Genomic DNA, 18339 nt, shown 5'->3' with positions numbered 1-18339 from the left:
CTACTGTCAGTAAAATGGTGTGCTGTAAAAGCTAGATACTTAGGAGAAGAAATTGCAACTTATTTGTCAATAAAAGCATAAAATTACACAGATTTGCTAATATCTCGTGGCCTTGTTTTTTTCCTTTTTAGGAAAAAAAATCTTGCCTGGTCTTATATTGCATTGCATGTTTTTGAACGTGCTGTGAAGGAAGTATTACTCAATGTTGAATTTTAGTTCTTTACACTACTGTGCTACAACCAAAATATATATATTTTTTTTTTGTAAAACAGCACAAGCAATTTTTAAATTGTTTAAAACATAATGCGGGTCCTCTGTGGAACACTGGTTAGCGCTCTTGCCAGCAAGAAGGCCCCAGTTCAAGTCCTGGCTGGGGGACCTGAAACAAAATCACCTTTTGTGGAGTTTGCATGTTCTCCCCGTGCATGTGTGGGTTTTCTCCAGGGACTCCAGCTTGAACCCACCGTCCAAAAACATGCTTCATAGGTTAATTTGTTACTCTAAATTGCCCCTAGGTGTGAATGTGATTGTGGCCCTATGTAAGACTGGCGACCTGTCCAGGGTGTAAGTCGATGCTAAGTCAATGTCAGACACTGTAATTATCTCTGGTCCCCTGCCTAACCTAGTCAGTGATGAAATGTCCAGTCATTTTTCATCACTTAACCACTGGATAGCAAGATGGTGCCCAGAAAACGGTGTTGGTTTTGTGGATAACTGGAGCGTGTTTTGGGGAAAGCCCAGTCTCATGCAGAGAGATGGCGTCCATCCTACTCTGGACGGAGCCGCTCTTCTTCCTAGGAACATTTCAGCTAGCCTTAGTCGTGCAACCTGACAACCCAGATTCGAGACCTGGGTACAGAGCAGCAGTTTACAACTCTCCTCTGAGCCTCCTTTAGTGCTGGTGCAAACCCAATGTAGGGATAGTTGAGCAGTTCCTAGCTTTAGCTTACATGCTGAAAGGCAAGTGAGAGGAGTGAGACACAGAAACCTAAAAGTAATAGATACCGGTACTCTCAATAACAACAAGGAGAGTTATGATTTAATTAAATGTCGTTGATTAAACATTAGATCCATTTCCTGAGTCCCTCTTAGTCAATGAGTTAATTAATGATAACAAATTTTGTCTACTAGCCTTAACAGAAACTTGGCTCCAACAGGATGACTATGTTAGACTGAATGAAGCAACCCCCCCCCCTGTTATAATAATCCAGGAATTCAAGGAAAGGAGGTGGTTTAGCAGTCATATCACAGTCTAGCCTCATTCTCACCACTAAAGTCAAACATGTTCGTGACTCATTTGAATATTGTCTATATATCACCCAAACAGAAAGGCTCAAAGACCTGTTTTATTCATAGTTATTTATCACCCCCACCGGCCGACTACTGTTTTAGATTCTGATCAAACTATAATATTAGGGGATTTTAATATTCATGTTGATGACCCCAGTGACTGTCTAGGAAATGCTTTTGCAGCTTCATTAGATGATGTTGGTTTCACCCAAAATGTAAATGAACCCACTCACTGTCATAAGCACACCCTGGACCTTGTCTTAACTCATGGTATAGAGATTACCCAGCGGAGTGTCATTCCTCATAACCCATAATTTCAGATCACTTTCTAATTACCTTTCAGTTTACACTAGAACATGCTACTGCCCCAGTGAATAAAAAACAGCTTAGAAGGACATTATCTGACCATTCTGTGTCTGACTTAAACTCACAGTTCAACCAACACTTAGTAACATGCTGAGCAAATACTCTGAGACAAGATCCCATAGCGTCAGCTCTAGTATAAATGACCAGTTTGTTAATAATGCCTTACAAGCCCTCTGAAGTAAACTCAGTATTTTTGCCCCTTAGAAACCTAAACTCGTTAGACAAAACTGAGTAGCACGGTGGTTTAACGCTGAAACACATTCTCTTAAACAAATAACCCTTAAGTTGGAAAGAGAATGGGACCACTCCGGTTCAGAACAGTCTCTGAAAACCTGGAAACATAGCCTCCTAAATCATTAAAAAGCTCTGCGTAGAGCTTGAACCCAATACTATTCAACTGTAATAACAGAGAATGGAAATAATCCAAAATTTCTTTTTGGCACAATTGACAGACTAACTGGTAGTTAGAGTCCAGTAAAATCTCAAATATTAGACATAAGTTGAATCAATTTATTTTTACTATCAGCCCAGAGCTGGCTGAAGCGGTAGAAGTGAAAGCATTCATAGATACCTCTGTAACATTAGACTGCTTCACTGCTGTGGATCAAGCGGAAATAGCATCAGTTATTACGTCCTCCAAAACCTCAACTTGTCACTTAGACCCAATTCCCACTAAGCTTTTAAAGAAACCTTCCCCTTAATTAATGAATGCATATTAACTAAAATAAACACCTCTCTAGAAACAGGTTATGTGCCACAGTAATTTAAATAAGCAGTGGTTAAACCTCTTCTGAAAAAGCCCAGTGTAGATCCTAGCAACCTGGCCAACTGTAGACCAATATCAAACCACCCCTTTATTTCAAACATCTTAAAAAGGCTTTTCAGTCAGGGTTCAAACCACACCACAGCACTGGATCATCTGTGCTCCTGCTCCTGTACTTGGCTGTGGACCCTGCTTCTGGCTCGTCTTGTACCCCCAGTCGTCCTCCAACTCCATCTGGATGAAGCCCATCTGCTGGACTATTTAAACATGTAGTTCTAGAGTTAGATAAGCTAATTTTTCTTTAAGAGCTCTGGTACATCGCCTGTCCGTCCTTGGAGAGGATGCCACCTTCATGTAGACTTCCCTCAGGTTTCATCGCTTTTGTTTGGAATCTGTTTTTTTAGGAGTTTGTCCTTACCAAGAGAGGTGGTCCAAGGTCAGGGATGCCCAGTTTAGTTTAGTCTGTTTAGTTTAGTTTAGCCATTACTTATTGAATTCTATGACTCCATATTCCTTATGATTTCATGTTTATTAGACAATTACCGGTATGCAGCTCATTGAGAAGACTATTGTTGTCAAATTGGGCTATATAAATAAAATTGAATTGAAATCGGCCATGAGTGGCCAGGTGTGACAACGAAAGAGACAAAAACGGGTTTAGAAAATGAATGAATGAATAAAACATAATGCAACATAATACAGCTTTATGAGTTAATCACATTGGATACTCACAAAAGCCTAAAAATTTGCATAGCAAGTTTATGCTATTATAAATATTTTCTATTTATATCAAGATATGAAAAAGATTTTACCCATGAAAAAAAAACACTTTAGATATTTGTAGACGTCAAGGCGTTAAACACGTTCATAGTGTTACTAAAAGGCTGACATCAGAAGTTTCTGAGAAAGGAGAAAAGGAGAAAAACTATAACACAAACTTTGACAAAGTACATTTTTATGTATATAAAAGACCGAGTTAGTACAATTATAATGTTTTCATGTATGTATTTATATTCTGGTAGGGCTGCATGATATGAGGAAAACGCGCAATTTGTGATATTAATGATCAATATTGCGATGACAATATAACTTTATAACTTGCAATACATAAACACATAGCAAAACAATCAAAAACATAATTTCTATTTCACTGCAACAGTTTAATTTAAGGAGATTTAAAGAGTCAACATACCTCAAATTATACTTTAAATGGCCCTAGTCTACACAGGAGGCGCACATCTAACAGAAAATGGCTTCATCCAATTAGTCAACACCGTGAAGGGGTCCATCCGATTGGTCGAATGCATAAAGTGATTTATTTGATTAGTTACATACTTCAAGCTGTCATAAGATTGTTTTAGCACTTTTAAGGTAATTTAATATAGCTTTTTTGTTGTTTCTAACAGAATAGATACATAATTCCTAAATGTTAATGTTGTTTTTGAAGAAGCCACAGAACAGACATTTAAAACAAATTGACCAACATGTTTCTGATATCTCTCATCCTTTAGAAGCATAGAAACAATGTAGCTTTGCTAAACAAGAAAAAACTCAGAATATTGCTTTTCTACTTTAATTCACGATTAAGTTGCCACCACTGCTAACCTGGTCTTTGTTGCAAAACACAGATCCATTGGTAATTAGAACCACAAAGAGGCTCATTTAAAGCCTATTAACAATACATCTATAAAAAGAGAAAAATGCTTTCAATCGTTTTCAAAATTCTAGGTTTACATGTGAATAGTTCCATTTTTCTTTTACTTTTTTCCTTTACATAAGATTCAAACTGCTCCAAAAATGTGTGCAAAACATAAAAAAAGAGAATCCCTGCTCATTGTCGACATATTTATTTAAATTAAATTTTAATCTGTGTAAACCAGGTGTAAACACAATTTTTCTAGGTGCCAATCTTTCATACGTGCAGCCCTTACTTTAATATTTAACCTTTATGCTAGATTCTGTTGAAGACAACCAGGTGAATCTCAGGTATTGAAATAATAATATCAATCGGCAGGTAAGCATAGGATTTTGTGATGATGTTCTTTCGGTAAACCCATTATCTGACAAACTCAACTAAACAGGCAGCCTCGCACAAAACTTGAGGCCCCATTGATATGGAGTTAAAGTGCAGTTTGGAGCCCTGTGCAAACACAGCAAGTCAACCAAAGATTAATTATCTCTAGGATTCATGTTTGTAAACTGCTGGCACATTTACATTTGTGAGCTGCTGATCTTTTGCTTTTATCATCCGCTGTGTTCAACATGTGTGTTGTGTTTTCGAATATATTCAAGGTACAATTTGATGTGAAACAGAGAGTCAAGGCTGCCCTTGTATGTGCTAGACAAGAGATCATCTCACATTTCACATCATCGGTCTTCCCCATCCACAGTGTGGACGTTACTAACCACACAGCGTTTGCTTTTCTTTTAGACTCAGACTCAAAGGAACTAACTCTGAAGACCTTAAAGGAACCAACTAAAAACTGTCAACCACAAGATAATAACAATAAACACAGCTGGTGGCCTCAGTTGTTACCTGATATTTACAATGCAACAAAGAGTTTCTTATGGCCATTTCCACACTGAATAATGCGTCCAAAACAACTCGCACATGAGCTCTGCTGCAGACAACGACTCCAACATCTTGCAAAATGAGTGAATCAATTCAAGGAAAATGTCTTCATAAACATTTACAGTACAGACCAAAAGCTTGGACACACCTTTCCATTCATTAGAATGAGAAGGTTTTGTCCAAACTTATGGTCTGTGCTGTATATCAATCTATATATCCATTGAGTGCTTCTTGGACTCAATGGATAGCTCAGCAACTGTTATTGTTTATATAATTTCACATCAGTCTAACAAGCTTTTTAGAAGAGAAATGCGACATCTTAAAAAAACAACTACAAGAAAACAAGAGCAGTTGTGAGCATTTTAAGCTCTTTGGATTACCATGACCTGGATGACAAAGACTTCACGGCAGCAGATCCATGACAACATCACGCAAACAGATCGTGGCACCAAGAAAAATAGGCAGTCTCCATTTCTTACCCTTTGCAAAACATTTGTGATGTAATTAGATCTTAGCAGTGAACTGGTACATTTTTATTATGCATAGAAGCCACTGTATTACACATTATTTTCTTTCACTTGTTTTAAGAAAAACACTTGTATTACATTTTATTTGATGGAATGAGAGCTAAGAACTTTTGAAAGCATTAGCTGGCATTGCTCTTTTGCTTGTTTACTAGTTTCTGAAGCGACAGGACAGTTCAGGTACAAGCAAGCCAAAACTGGAGATAACATCCATGTGGTGATGCAGATGACAGTGAATCCCTCTGGAAAGTCCCTAGCAGTTGCAGCATATGGTCCAGTGGATTAAGGAATTATGTGGTGATGCAGGTGACAGAGAAAGCCTCCTCTAATCACTGATTTACTAATTGATTACCCAGCCAGCATCCCTAACTCTGGGCACCAAAATGGCAGCAACTTAAAACCTTCAATCCTATTGCGCACTGTCATAGCCAACGTGACCGCCGATAGCTGTACATAAAACAAATGGAGAAAGTGCTTTTTCAGTGCTCTTCTATATGCACTTCATAATTAATTCTTGCTTCACTTGACACGGCATAGTGAGGTACAAGGAAATCATTAGGTATTGATGAGATGAAAGACTTGATCACTTCATGTCAACAAGCTTACGGAAGATCACGTCTGACCTATGACAGCTATTGATCCTATTAATCTGCTCATAGTATTGGCTTATGGGCTCAACAAGTGCTGGTATCACTTTGTCATCTGGTCTTGCTCATGTTCTTCAAGTCTGTTGCATCACAGTTGATATTTCTAACAGATCTACCCCTCACCGAGAGAGTGTGCAGTTCCTGCTACAAAGGTTGCGGTCGTTATTTTGAGTTTTAGGACATTACCCTCTAGTATATATGGGCTGTATTGGGTTTGTGTGAATTACTTGTATTGAAGACCTATGTCTTGGATTGTTTACCCCCTCATAAGTTTAATGGCTGTTCCTAAGAAGACGCCATGGGTCAGTGAGAACAGAAGTTATCAGAGAACAGATCTTCAAGGCCTGCAGGTTTAAAAATATCCTGTAAATTATTAGTAAAGCTTATTGTTATGTTCTAAGCGTTTTGTCTGTCTATTTTTCTTTAAGTAAGTATTATTTATGAGGACCATGCTTCCCAGGGAACTTGAATCCCAAAATGTAGCTCTTGTGTACAGTTCTGGGTTAATTTAGAGTCAGATTTTTAATCTAAAGTGCTAGGGTGATAAAACATGTAGCACTACAACCATAAACACAGAAAACATTCATGTTTTTGTTGCATTATTTATGAAAAAATGATTTATCAGTGCCCTAATCTAAAAATAAGGACTAAAAAGAACCTTCTGTACGTTTCAAACATCTTTTCTGTTATAATGCAACAGGTGATAATCAAGTACTGCTCATAATCGTCCATAAGTAGGCTACCATGAGGTCACTTGAAGGCTGCTTTACATAACCCTGATCACACCTATAGTGGCTGCACTGAATACAACAAGGCCTTCTAATGATCAATGCATTTCAAATAAAAGCTTATTCTAATTTACTAAACAGTTTATATTTTACATTTAACTGACTCATCTAAATAACTCAGCACCCGTTTGTGTCCACTGCCACACCATTTAAATCCCTAAAATTTGAACTTGAAGAAAAGTTGTATAAGAGTTCAGTAAAACCAGGAAAATAATTACTGAAAAATATTAATTGAATCAACTCTGTTTACATAGAAAAGGGAAATAAAGATGGGTGATGAATAATCTCGAAAAATAAAGAAGACAGTTTGGAGCTTTGAGGAAGACACCATAATCTCACCTTTGGGGAAAGGGTTAGGTTGAACAACGTAGAGAAACGCGTGGACCATGTGGAAAAGGATGCTTATGCTCCCTGGCTCGTAGTAAGCATGGGTGTCATATATCGCCGATGGGACAAACCCAAAGTCCAGCTGCTCCACCGGCGGAGGAGAGCGCCTTCTGGGGGAGTCCGATAACACCTGAGTCCGGGCTTCGTCCTCCTCCTCCGCCTGCTGCTCGCCGCTTGACGCCCCCCAGCAGAGCAGCAGAACGAGCCACCTTATCCACAGCATGGCTCGGGGAATGTCTGAATGTGTGGCTCACGAAAAGACACGAGAACGAGGGAAGGCAGGCGACGTGCCAGGCGGTACGGGGAGGGGGGGATGAGGAGGGCGGCAAACTCCTCTTCCTCGCTCCTTTATCCCCGCAACCCCGACACAACAGCCCGGAGCCGAACCTCAAGGATGAACATCAAACGGTCCAGCTCGCGTCTGCCGCTAGCTCGCAATTCCCAGGCACCACCGGGCTCATCACTGGCATGCTCCTGGAGGATGAGCTCACTGTCCCGGTGTCCTCGCGCTCACCTCCGCGCGGGCTGAGATCAACTTAATCTAACGTGCACGTTACGCGTTCGCGTTTAAAGGCGCGTGCGACGACTTGGACAGCCAACCTGTCCTCCTCCGCCTCCTAGGTTCTATCTTCACAGGTGATTTCTGCCTCGGTGGACACACACACGTTTGAGAGGAAAACCCACAAGAATTACACTTTGAGTCACACAGTTGCAGGTCAATGACTGCAGTGGCCTCACTTTCACGTGATTTTTTCCGAGTTTGACATGTTCAAGCCCTTGGTTTGAAATGAACTTGTTTGTTCATAGTTTGTGGTCGCTGATACGATTCATAGTTGATATCGGTTCATTTTGAACTATCCGATTCACTTGTCCAGGACTTGTCCATTTTAGTTTCCTAAAGTTCAGCCCAGTGTTGTTTTTCCACATCAAAATAATCCAAAGGGAACATTATTAGCACATTCTACCACACTGTATGGTCACATGTATTTGCTAAATCAAAATTTTTCCACACATTGGACTAGAATGATGGATTGACCATTTTTGATGCCATCACGTGTTTGCCCGCTGTTATTACTTATAGTAAAATAAATGTACCCCGCCTCCATCCAAATGGTATTTTTCTATATTGATTATAACTGATTTATTTCATTTTGAAACAATTTTAGTATAGTTCGATTTCTGATTAACAACTTGCCTCAAAATGATTGATCTGGTAAGAATAGAAATCGATTCATCGATTAATCATCTAGTCTGCAGCATAAAGAGACAAATCCATTGACAAATGCATACAACTCATTCATTAAAAAAAGAGCATACTTTCCACATTTGGAAAAATAGATTGTCGTTCAATAGAATTTGTCCAAAAGAATCACACGACTTACATGAATATGGTGGGTTATTTTACACAAATATTTTAGAGATGGAAGTTCATTTGAAAGGGCACTGCAGAACAGTGAAATTGGGCAAACAGTTAAAAGAGCATAGTGCAAACTTGAGAAAACTGCTTTAAAACACGAAACATTTGCATTTTTAACCTTCTTAAATAATATGGAACCTACAATAATGCATTTGTTTTATGACGTGTGAAATGAAACATTATCCAGAAACTAAAAAAAAGTCTGAATTTGAGATGAGAGATTATCTCCTCCACTATAAGGTGTGGAAAGTAAACAGTGTATTTCAGTGTTTCCTCTGACAACACAGTCTACAGAGTCCTTTCAGCATAAAATGAGACCCCTGCTTTCACTCTCAAACACACAGAACACGACAATTTCACCAGAAAGAACTACAAAAGAAATTCTTGTTTAATTTTCTTCCACCTTGAGCCTGATGCACCACACAAATGAGCTGTCTATGAAAAATAAAAACATCAAAATGTCTGATTTATACATGTAAACAGAAGAGCCATCAGTACACTACAAATAACTTCACATATCAAGCACACATTCACTTTTATAAAGCATTCATGCTCTTTAAGATTCTCTTTGCACCGTCCATTTCCCTTTTGAAGAGACAGTCGCTGCTTATTTTTTAACAAGGATGTTTCGTTCTAGCAGAACTTCCATTAACACTTGTTGAACAGTCAACAATTCAAAACTGTGAGGACATTTTCAATAATTTATTAAAATAACAAAAACATCTAAAAGTATTCGTTTTTTAGATCTCAAACTGTTATTTGAATAATGATAGATTTCACTGTTCTTCTCAATTTGGAGAAAACAATTGTTTTAGGCTTTATGTTTTTCTGAAAAATAATGACACTAAACAACAGCAAGCATTATATTATCCCAGTGATTAACAGATTCAACTCAGATTTTAACTATAAATCCGATTTACACATCTAGTGCAGCAGGACCTTCTTTAGCCAGCCAACAAAGAGACCACAACAGCAACTTTTATGAATTCCTCACTTCTTTAAAAGCTTAATTGGGGGAAAAAATGCTACTTTCATAAATTTGAAAAAAACACACAGCTTTGCAATCAATTGACATTTCTATCTGCAATGAAAGCCCAGCTATAAACTGAAGAGCAGATTTGCAAAATAATAAATAAAAAGAATAAATCTGTTAATGAAAGATCAGATAAAAATCCTGAAACCGCTGAATATGATGCAATAATTTAGGAATTGTAAAAAACCAACACTTTTTCCAAAGTTTTATGTTTTCTGTCATTATTTTTACTTTAAAATTAAGTACAACAGCACAGATATGCTGCAGATAAAATTTTGGACATTTACAATTCTGCAGACTTGAGGTTCAGAGTTCCTGCTGCACATTTTAAATGTTAGAACTATTGATAGTCCTGGAGAGCACATATTTTTGAGACTCCTTGAGTAATGTCCTTGGTGCTAATGTGAACAAAGTGGGGACATCTGGCTAATCTCAGTTAGCTTTAAGACCTTGTGATGGAAGACTAAACACATTAATTGGTGGGACTATCAATGGATGCATTGATTGAAAGTGAGCCAACAAATCCAATTAACAGGCAAGTACTTTTGTGCAAACCCAAAACACAACTTTCTCCTGTACCAACTAGAATTCATTTATTTAAGATCCATTTTGAAATTTGTATTAAATTGACTTTTGGGAAACCAAAAATTAATTTACAAAAACTGGGGGAAAAAAATTAAGAAAAATTGTAAAGACCTTATTTGGGTTTCATTTTCATGTTAAAACTCTGTAAAACCTTAAAACAGACAGAGGCATGTTCTCCTCTTATTACAGTAGGTCGGCTGTTTTCTTGAAAGACTTGTAAAAATGATCCACATTCAAGAGAATGAATACAAGAAAGCAGAACGCTTTAATTTTTGGAACATGATCTGTTTCTATTCCATTAGTGCCTTGACAAAAAAAGGCATTTTCCTCAGAGCTTTGCTGTAAACAATAAACAAAAATAGTTGCTATTATATGGAAAGAGCTCTTAAAAAGTGAATTGGTGAGGGTTCAATAGAATTAAACAGTCCTGCAGTTGAGTGGGATCATTTTACAAAAAACTGTTCATAAGAAAAACTTCCATCTGCAATATTTCCTATTTTTCACACTTCTAAAATAAAAAAGTACAAGTTTTGTTCTTTTGAAACAACTTTTGCTGCAACTACAATTGTGCTTTTGAACACACACACACACACGCACACACATACACACAGTCCAGCTGTAATGCTCAAGAAAAAAAAAAAAACAATCACATTTAGTTTGTCATCTGCAGTCATCTTTGCATGAAGCTTCTTCTTAACAGGTTTTCCGTGTTCAGACCCAATCCTTGAGTCTGCACGTGTCTTTCACGGGCGTCCGGGCCGAACCGCAATCGTCTGATCTTACCGCAAATGTAACAGCTTTATGCCTTGGCTGGTATTTGTTTTGATGTCTGCAATAAATAAATAAATAAATAATGACTTGAAGGGTCAGGTGCATAAGAAAGAGTCAGGTCTGTGCATGCTCCATGACCTTTGTCTGATCCCTGGACCCTGCTGCGTTTCCAGGACGCGCCCCCCCACCACCCCCCCCCCCCCCCCCCCCACAGGTGGCTCCTAAAGCAATTAATCTATCCTGTTGCCACAGATGGTGAATCGGTCAATCTCCAACAAGTCTTTCTTGGGCGTTCTGGGCTTAAGTTCCTCCCCATCGAGTCCCGTGTCTGAGTTTATGATTTTCTCGTCATCCTCTTCATCTGGCGTTGTTAGAAATTTTTCAGAGTCACTTTTGGGTAGGACACAGTTGGCATTTTCTGTTGCATCTGTTGTCTGACAAATGTCTGATGCCTCTGATACGCCTGGTTTTTTCGGCATGGGCTCTGCTGGAGAGAAATTCGAGACACGTTTATCAGCACATGACTATGTAAAAAATTAGTTTTCAGGTGAAAGTAACACAGAGTGAGTGGACAACCTTGCTGTGGTGCCGTTTGACCGTGTTTGCTCCGATGAGCTCTTGAGTTTGCACGGCTGGAGACGGCGGAAGGAGGGGGGTCGAATAATTTTTCTTCCATTTTGGCCGCTTTGACGAATGAACAAGATGTTCCAAGGAGAACAATGCTGTTGAGCACCTTCAGAGTGATCATCCTGCTCACAAAGACACATTCAATCTCATATAACTCCCATTTTTTATTTAAAAAAAAAAAAAAATTGGTACTGGAGCCACAGTGTTCAACAATTACCCCATGTAGAACAGCAGGACACACATAAATGAGAGTGAACCTTGGATCTTTACGGAGCTGGTCACTACTCTGATCAACTGAGAAGGAAACACAAAGAAGTTCTCAGTTTATTCCATGTATGCTGAACATTTGAATCATTGAAATGATCTTGAATGAGACAAACATAAATGACTGACCAGCAAAGCCAAAGGAAGAGGGATGAAGCCCATTCTTCTGGATACTGAGTCACTGTAATCCGTGTAAGCCTGTGGACACATTTCCACATTATGCAGAGCATCAACAAGCAGCATTGTTCTACTTCCAGAACTAATGCGTTCCTAAACAAATTACGCTTTTAATCAAGATCTGACACACAAAAACAAGAGCAGGTGAATTCAACCGGCAGGATAAAATATAGGATCTGGCTGCAGACAAGATGGCGCCTGACATCATCGGACAAAACTTACCCTATCCCTAAACCAAAAGTGTTCAGGATAAAACAACAATCTTTTATTGAAGCTGAAATTGTGAAAACTGTTAGGGGTGCCAGTTAAAATAAAATGTTTTTTAGGATGATGGGGGTACTTCCAGTTCCAGTCCAGAACAGAACCTCTGGTTCTGGCTGTTGATGTCTGCAGCCGGGTCCTCTTTTTTCTGTTTTAAGCATTTACAACACTGATGGGAGCAAACAAGCATGTGGTTTTTTAATATATAATGGTAAATAAAGACATATTTAATGCAAAAAGGATCTGCGCCTTCATGTGATTTCATTAGACGGTAACAGTCTGCTAGATTTTGGGATGTTACTTTCATTTTTACAAACTGTGACTCTAATTGTTCTACTAAGGATACCACTTTGCATGGTAACTGCCGTACCTAAAAATAAAAGACTGATGTTAAAGTCCTGCTCCAATCCTCTTTTGACCTATTGTAAACATCTTCCCAGTGGTCTTTTAATTATGATTAAGCCATTTTTAGGCTAAATTTAAAAAAAAACCCTGTGACATAGTTTTTGCAGAGCGGCAGCAGTTTATCAGAAATTCACCTGAGTGTTGGGGGGCGGGACCATTGGCCGCTGATATCCCACTCTCTCCTGCTAGCTTACGGCCTCTCACAACCTCAAGCTAACATTAGTACTCAAACAAAAACTGCAGGCAATATTGGAGCTACCCAGATGTACGGTTTTTAACCAGATGTCTGCTCAGATGAGGAAAATGACGACGTATGTGGATCTAGACGTCTGCAAGTGGATGCATCAGAATGGAGCTGAGAAGAGACTTGGACTCGCCCGTTTCTGTTTCTACATCACAACTGAGAACGTTTTCCAGCAACATTTTTCATCTGCTCCTGATTCACCGCGATTTGAAGAAAGAAATGCATTTTTTCTTCTTCTTAATTTTCCTTATAAAAGAAAAATGCTACAAGAACATGTTAAAAAAAACACAGTTTTTTGCAGTAAGTGCCAGCCCTATTGCCAACTATAATACAGTGGTTTGGCTGAGTGTAAAATCTAGATTTAACTCCCAAATAAAAAGTTTCAACTTTAAATCACCTGATTAAAACCATCAGAGGTTCACAATCATGCAACAATAAATGTTTTCCTCTCTGTGATCAATTAAGTTAATTCCTTTAGAGTCAGATTTGAACAGTTTCACAAATCAATATTTTACAAGATTATGTGTTTGGTCATGGACGCACAAATACTAAAAGGTTCTTATAAACATCGGTCGGTACATTATTTATCTTAGCAGACACTGAACTTACATTTTTCTGCCGACTGCTGACGAGGTCAAAGGCAAGGCTGGCTCTGTATTCTCCATACACCTATGAAAAGATACCAACAAAGACAAAATAAGAACAATAAGGGAGAATCATTTCTGTAGTTTCCAAGGTTTTAATGCTTTAATATCTCAGCTTTAAGCCTTTTGTTAATTGCTTACGTGAAACTTGATTAATGAAGAGTGAACTTATTAACAAATCATGGTTAAAAAAGAAATTATCTAAATTTGCAAACTGCAGATGACCAGTAAAGGTGGAATAGCCTTGATTTTGCATGATTGTGTTTGACGGTTTAAAGACAAATAACTCCATATTTTCCTAGGAGGTCTTGTTCTTCTACCTAAGCACCAGTGCAGCTCCTTGAGGGAAATTAAAGCTACGCAGAGCTCTTGAAGGAAGGGGTGAAACTAACAGGTGAAATGGCTCATTTGACTCTGCTTCCTGCTCTCTGGTGGGCAGTGTTAAATGTCACAGCTGAGTGGATGGCACAGTGTGTCAGAGACGGACAAAAGGGAATAAATACCAGTTTAACACAAAAGATGTGGGTCAGTGTAATCAAATAGAAACCAAGAAGATACATGCTTTTTTTTTTTTTCTAGAGTAAGCGTTCAGTCAAAGGCATGGTTTTATTAGGGATTACAAGAAAGTATTTTGTCAGAATGTTAAAAAGAAAAGTCTGTTTCATCAGGATGAACAAGAATAGCTTTAGAAATAAAGAAAAATAGGAAGAAACATCACATTAAAGCTGGTCAACATGGCAGAAGGACATTGCTTACACTATATAGTGCTTCTCTATTAATTCCACTTTATTCTTGTTAAAACAAGATGACATAAAGATCAAACAAATACATCAATGATCCAAACATTACTGTTCTACAATTTTCTCTTTTCTGCAACTTTATTTTTCTGAGAAAAGAGACTGATGTCTATACATCTATACAATAACCAGCTGGGCTCACAGAGGAGGCATGCAGCAAAATTCAAGGTGCCATTTTGTTGAGTTTTTGATATATGAGATTACAGCAAATAAGAAGAAACCTGAACAATCCTCTCCTAATCTGCTTTCCGTTTTTGCACAGACAGGGACATACGGAACAAGTGCGTAACGGACTCACGTCGGCATTGATGTCATTGAATTTTGTGATGAATGCGTGCTTCACAATGTCCACAGCAACCTCTGAGGTAATCACCATGACCACGTCAGGAAAGAGCACCCACAAGTGGTCTAAAAAGAGACAACAAATGTCAAATAAATTCAGTTTAACAGAATCAAAGTGATGCAGTGGATGCAAATGTCAGACAACGATGGGAATATTGTGGAGTAATGTAGCATTTGAACGTATGTTTATGTCAACTGTTTGCAAAGTCTACTTTACTTTACCGGGGTTCCATGAAAATTGCTCCATGTTTCTCAAACAAACGATGAGCAGAAGAATATAGTTGGTAAACCTCTCCTTTATATCTGTTGGGGAGAAAAAAAAATCCTGGATTAACCTACTTTCTGCTTACTGACGCCGAGTTCAATACCAGAAATCTACCTCAGATTAAATCCATTTTAGGAGGTTAAGGCAGACGTAGTGAAAGTTTCGCCAGGTTAAAAGGAAAACCTCCTAAAATTCTGTGTATTTATAACCACTCACCACTATTAGACATCTGGAAAAGGTTGTTCTTTTCAAACTTCTTGAACACACTTCCTTTGATTTCCACAAACTGAAAAACAAGACAATATATCCGTTTGATCCTCGCAGCAGGATGCACTTTAACCAGAGCCATTCTGTAGAAGGCTCACACTCACATTGTTTGACATCATTATTGTGAGCAGAGACTTGTTGTGGGAGTTGAAGGCTACATTGAGTGTTGTGGCCTGGACCATGATGAGGATGGCGTGAAGAACTGGATTCACGTATGCTGAGGAAAAGAACACTGCAAGCAGACTAATATCTTTTTTCCTTTCTAAATAAAATAAAAACAGGTTTTATCTGTAAAAATAAACCGTTTTCATAAAGATTGTTTCATCAAAAATGTTCTCCATTACTACCTTATACTTTTTTTTTTATTTAGATCAGTTTAAAAGCCAAAATTTAAACAACAACCATTATAAATAAAGTGCACTTAGATGGTTGACTTACTATAATCAATGCTACAAATTAAAGTGTGAGCCTTTTTATCAGCACCTGGTGGTTTCAAATAAGTGACATTTATTTCTGGAAGGATACAGACGTAGAGCACAGCCATGAAGAAGTGAGGAATCACTCCAATGTGGGCTCTCTTCTTCTCTTTGGGCTCTGTGGCCGTCCAGTACAGAGCGTCCAAGATGTCTTGGCCAAAGGACGAGAACAAGCGATCTGCCACCTGACAGCAAAACAACGGAGGAATACCAGAGAACAGTTTTTTTCAGTCTTTGAAGCGCAGTATCAGTTTGTCTGATACAAAGATCAGAGAGCCCGTTATGTACCTCCAGCATATTGTAAATGATGTAAAGCTTGATGACAGACTGTCCCCTGATGAGGTGATACATCATAGAGTAATCCACATAGCTCATCATCGAGTAGCACAGCACCATAATAAAACCTTTCAGCACGTCACACACTTGGGCTGGTTGGAGCAAGCGGGAACCTCTGCAACAGAAAAAAACAGAAAAAACGACAAAAAAATGTTACCAAATAACCCCAAAACAATCCATAGAAGAGGTTGAGAAATCTGGTCAAAGTCAGACAGAGCTCTGCTGCCCTCTAGTGGATAAAAGTCAGATTTATTTCAGCCTAAAAATTATACAGCAGAGAAATCTGTTAAATTTAATTTTTACATTGTTATAAATAAATATAATATTTTATTAATAATATAATGGTTAAGTGAGTTTTTAACTATTCACAACAAACAAATTTTCTGCAAGGTAAAGTAAATGAAGTAATACAGGTCTCATGCAGTGCTCTACAAATTTGAGTTATTACAAGTTATTACTTTAAAACTACAAGTTTTGTGTACAGTTCTTCTACCACAGATGATGATGCAGAAACACATACCTGAGGCCACAGCATGGCACAGTGAAGAGCCGAAGCAGAGCAAGGATCACTCTCAAGGGCAACAGAGTGAACACGTAGAGAAAGGTGTCCAAACAGAGGAAGAAGCCAAAAATCATCAGCTACACAAAGACACCCGGGAAAAACAAGAAAATAGTCATTGATTTTTCTGCTACAGCTGTTTCTTTTCATTTGCCTGAACTCCGTTTGTCACCACGCTCACCTTCTCCAGCTCCTTCGGGATGCGGAGGCAGGTGTACACCCTCTCCCTGCGCTCTGTGTATTTGGCCTCATTATGCTCGAGGAAGTAGCCCCTGTTTAGTTCTGTTGTTATAAACCGTCCAAGAGACAAGTCTGGAAGCACAAAACAAAAGTATTACAACAACAACAAAAAAGGGGGAATCTTGTTCTCTCTGTAATCTTTACGAAATAACGGTGAAATTATTGACCACCATTGATCTTTTTAATATAGTTTCTCGGATTTTCTGTGAACTTTCTACAGATTAGGGTCTTTTAACCAGGTGTGCAACATTGCAAGGCTTATGGGTAATTGTGTTTATAGAAAAACATCCGCAGTAAATGGACAAATAACCTTTGCAATGACTAACAAAGGGGAGAATTTTAATAGCCATCCTTTGGTCTCCTTTACTCTCAACGCTATAGTGATGTGTGCAAGCGTTATTGTCGCCCATGTACAATACAAAGGCAGGGTCAAGCATTGTCTCCCATTGCGCATGCGTACAAACCAGCAGGGCTAGTTCTGAGAGAATCACTTTGTGACTGGCTTTGTGATTCAGCCGAGCTGTTTTAAAAGCATTCAGGAACGGCGTTGTAAACTAGAATATGGTGCACGTGACGCAGTGCGTCCCTAGGGTCCCTATAGGCGACTTTCATGTTCCAACGTTTTTGTCACAAACAGTAACTAATCGAGAGCAGATTTAAGAAGAGTTAATAGAGCTGCAAGGGTTCCGCTCAGTGTAAATAACTTAATACGACGTAGGACTTCGTCTTTAGGAAGCCGTTTATTCGAATTACTAAAAATTATAACCAGAAAAGCAGCAAGCTAGCTTTGTAAACACAGGGACTGTGACTCCACCACTCACCTGACAGGTTGCCGTTCTTGCTCTTGCCGCCGTCACCCTTGTCCTTGTGCCCCAGCGTCTCGGCAGGTCCTTCTCTCTCCGTGTTCGGTTCCGTTTTCAAACCTTGTCGGTCCTTTCCACCGCCCTCCTTTTCTTTCTCTTCTCCTAACAGCGGAGTCGACGGCGAATCCGCCATTTTTGCCAAAGATGTATCAGCTGCTGGCTGGGAAACTGCGTCACGTGAGGGGACGTCATCCCGTGGTGTAGTTACGCCAGGGGCGGAACAAGGAACTTTTAACTGGGGCGGTGGGGTGGCTCATTGAAGAAGTCACCTCACACAAAATGAGGACCGTAGGAATATAGACTTTAATAAAACGATAATAAAAAAAAATGAATGTTAAAAACACATTTTAGAGCTGAAATGCACAACTTGTGAGGTTTCTTTTCTTTTTTTATGTTTCTTATCTGGTTTTAGATGTGCATGAAAGACTG

At 38.8% G+C, this 18339-nt stretch overlaps 2 protein-coding genes across 11 annotated transcripts in view; both read right to left on the bottom strand.

Moving 5' to 3' along the window:
- LOC144990471 (prominin-1-A-like) overlaps positions 1-7880 on the bottom strand; it is a 32963-nt gene extending 25083 nt beyond the window's left edge. For 7 of the 9 annotated variants that reach the window (XM_078943953.1, XM_078943955.1, XM_078943951.1 and 4 more), the window contains exon 1: positions 7290-7843. In XM_078943953.1, coding sequence (XP_078800079.1) covers positions 7290-7560 — 271 coding nt within the window. In that variant the 5' untranslated portion in view covers positions 7561-7843. Of the gene's footprint in view, positions 1-7289 lie in introns of all 9 variants that reach the window. The other 2 variants (XM_078943949.1, XM_078943950.1) reach the window with 1 other exon arrangement.
- Positions 7881-11331: 3451 nt separating this feature from the next.
- Positions 11332-18109, bottom strand: LOC144990242 (transmembrane anterior posterior transformation protein 1 homolog). 2 transcript variants are annotated; one of them, XM_078943282.1, is made up of 14 exons: positions 17869-18109; positions 16989-17119; positions 16769-16887; positions 16201-16363; positions 15962-16097; positions 15541-15638; positions 15386-15455; positions 15127-15207; positions 14861-14970; positions 13731-13790; positions 12164-12232; positions 11988-12064; positions 11720-11892; positions 11332-11630 (listed from the first exon to the last, which is right to left on the bottom strand). In XM_078943282.1, the coding sequence occupies exons 1-14, from the start codon at positions 18041-18043 to the stop codon at positions 11374-11376; spliced, it is 1719 nt and encodes a 572-aa protein (XP_078799408.1). In that variant the 5' UTR covers positions 18044-18109; the 3' UTR covers positions 11332-11373. The 2 variants fall into 2 exon arrangements, with proteins under 2 accessions (XP_078799408.1, XP_078799409.1); XM_078943283.1 differs by having other exon boundaries at positions 11332-11627; positions 17869-18108.
- Between the last annotated feature and the right edge of the window lie 230 nt (positions 18110-18339).

The sequence above is a fragment of the Oryzias latipes genome (assembly GCF_053564925.1).
Source record: "Oryzias latipes strain Hd-rR chromosome 1 unlocalized genomic scaffold, Olatipes_Hd-rR_3.1 chr1_Y".
NCBI classification, from domain to species: Eukaryota; Metazoa; Chordata; class Actinopteri; order Beloniformes; family Adrianichthyidae; genus Oryzias; species Oryzias latipes.
This window is presented reverse-complemented; position numbering and strand designations above follow the sequence as displayed.

Excerpts from the sequence above, each read along its gene's own strand:
- LOC144990242 (XM_078943282.1), bottom strand. The coding sequence starts at position 18,043 with ATGGCGGATTCGCCGTCGACTCCGCTGTTAGGAGAAGAGAAAGAAAAG. Across the intron at positions 16,888-16,988 it reads TCCCGAAGGAGCTGGAGAAG|CTGATGATTTTTGGCTTCTT; the intron begins GTGAGCGTGGTG and ends GTCTTTGTGTAG. Across the intron at positions 12,065-12,163 it reads CTCTTCCTTTGGCTTTGCTG|TTGATCAGAGTAGTGACCAG; the intron begins GTCAGTCATTTA and ends TTTCCTTCTCAG.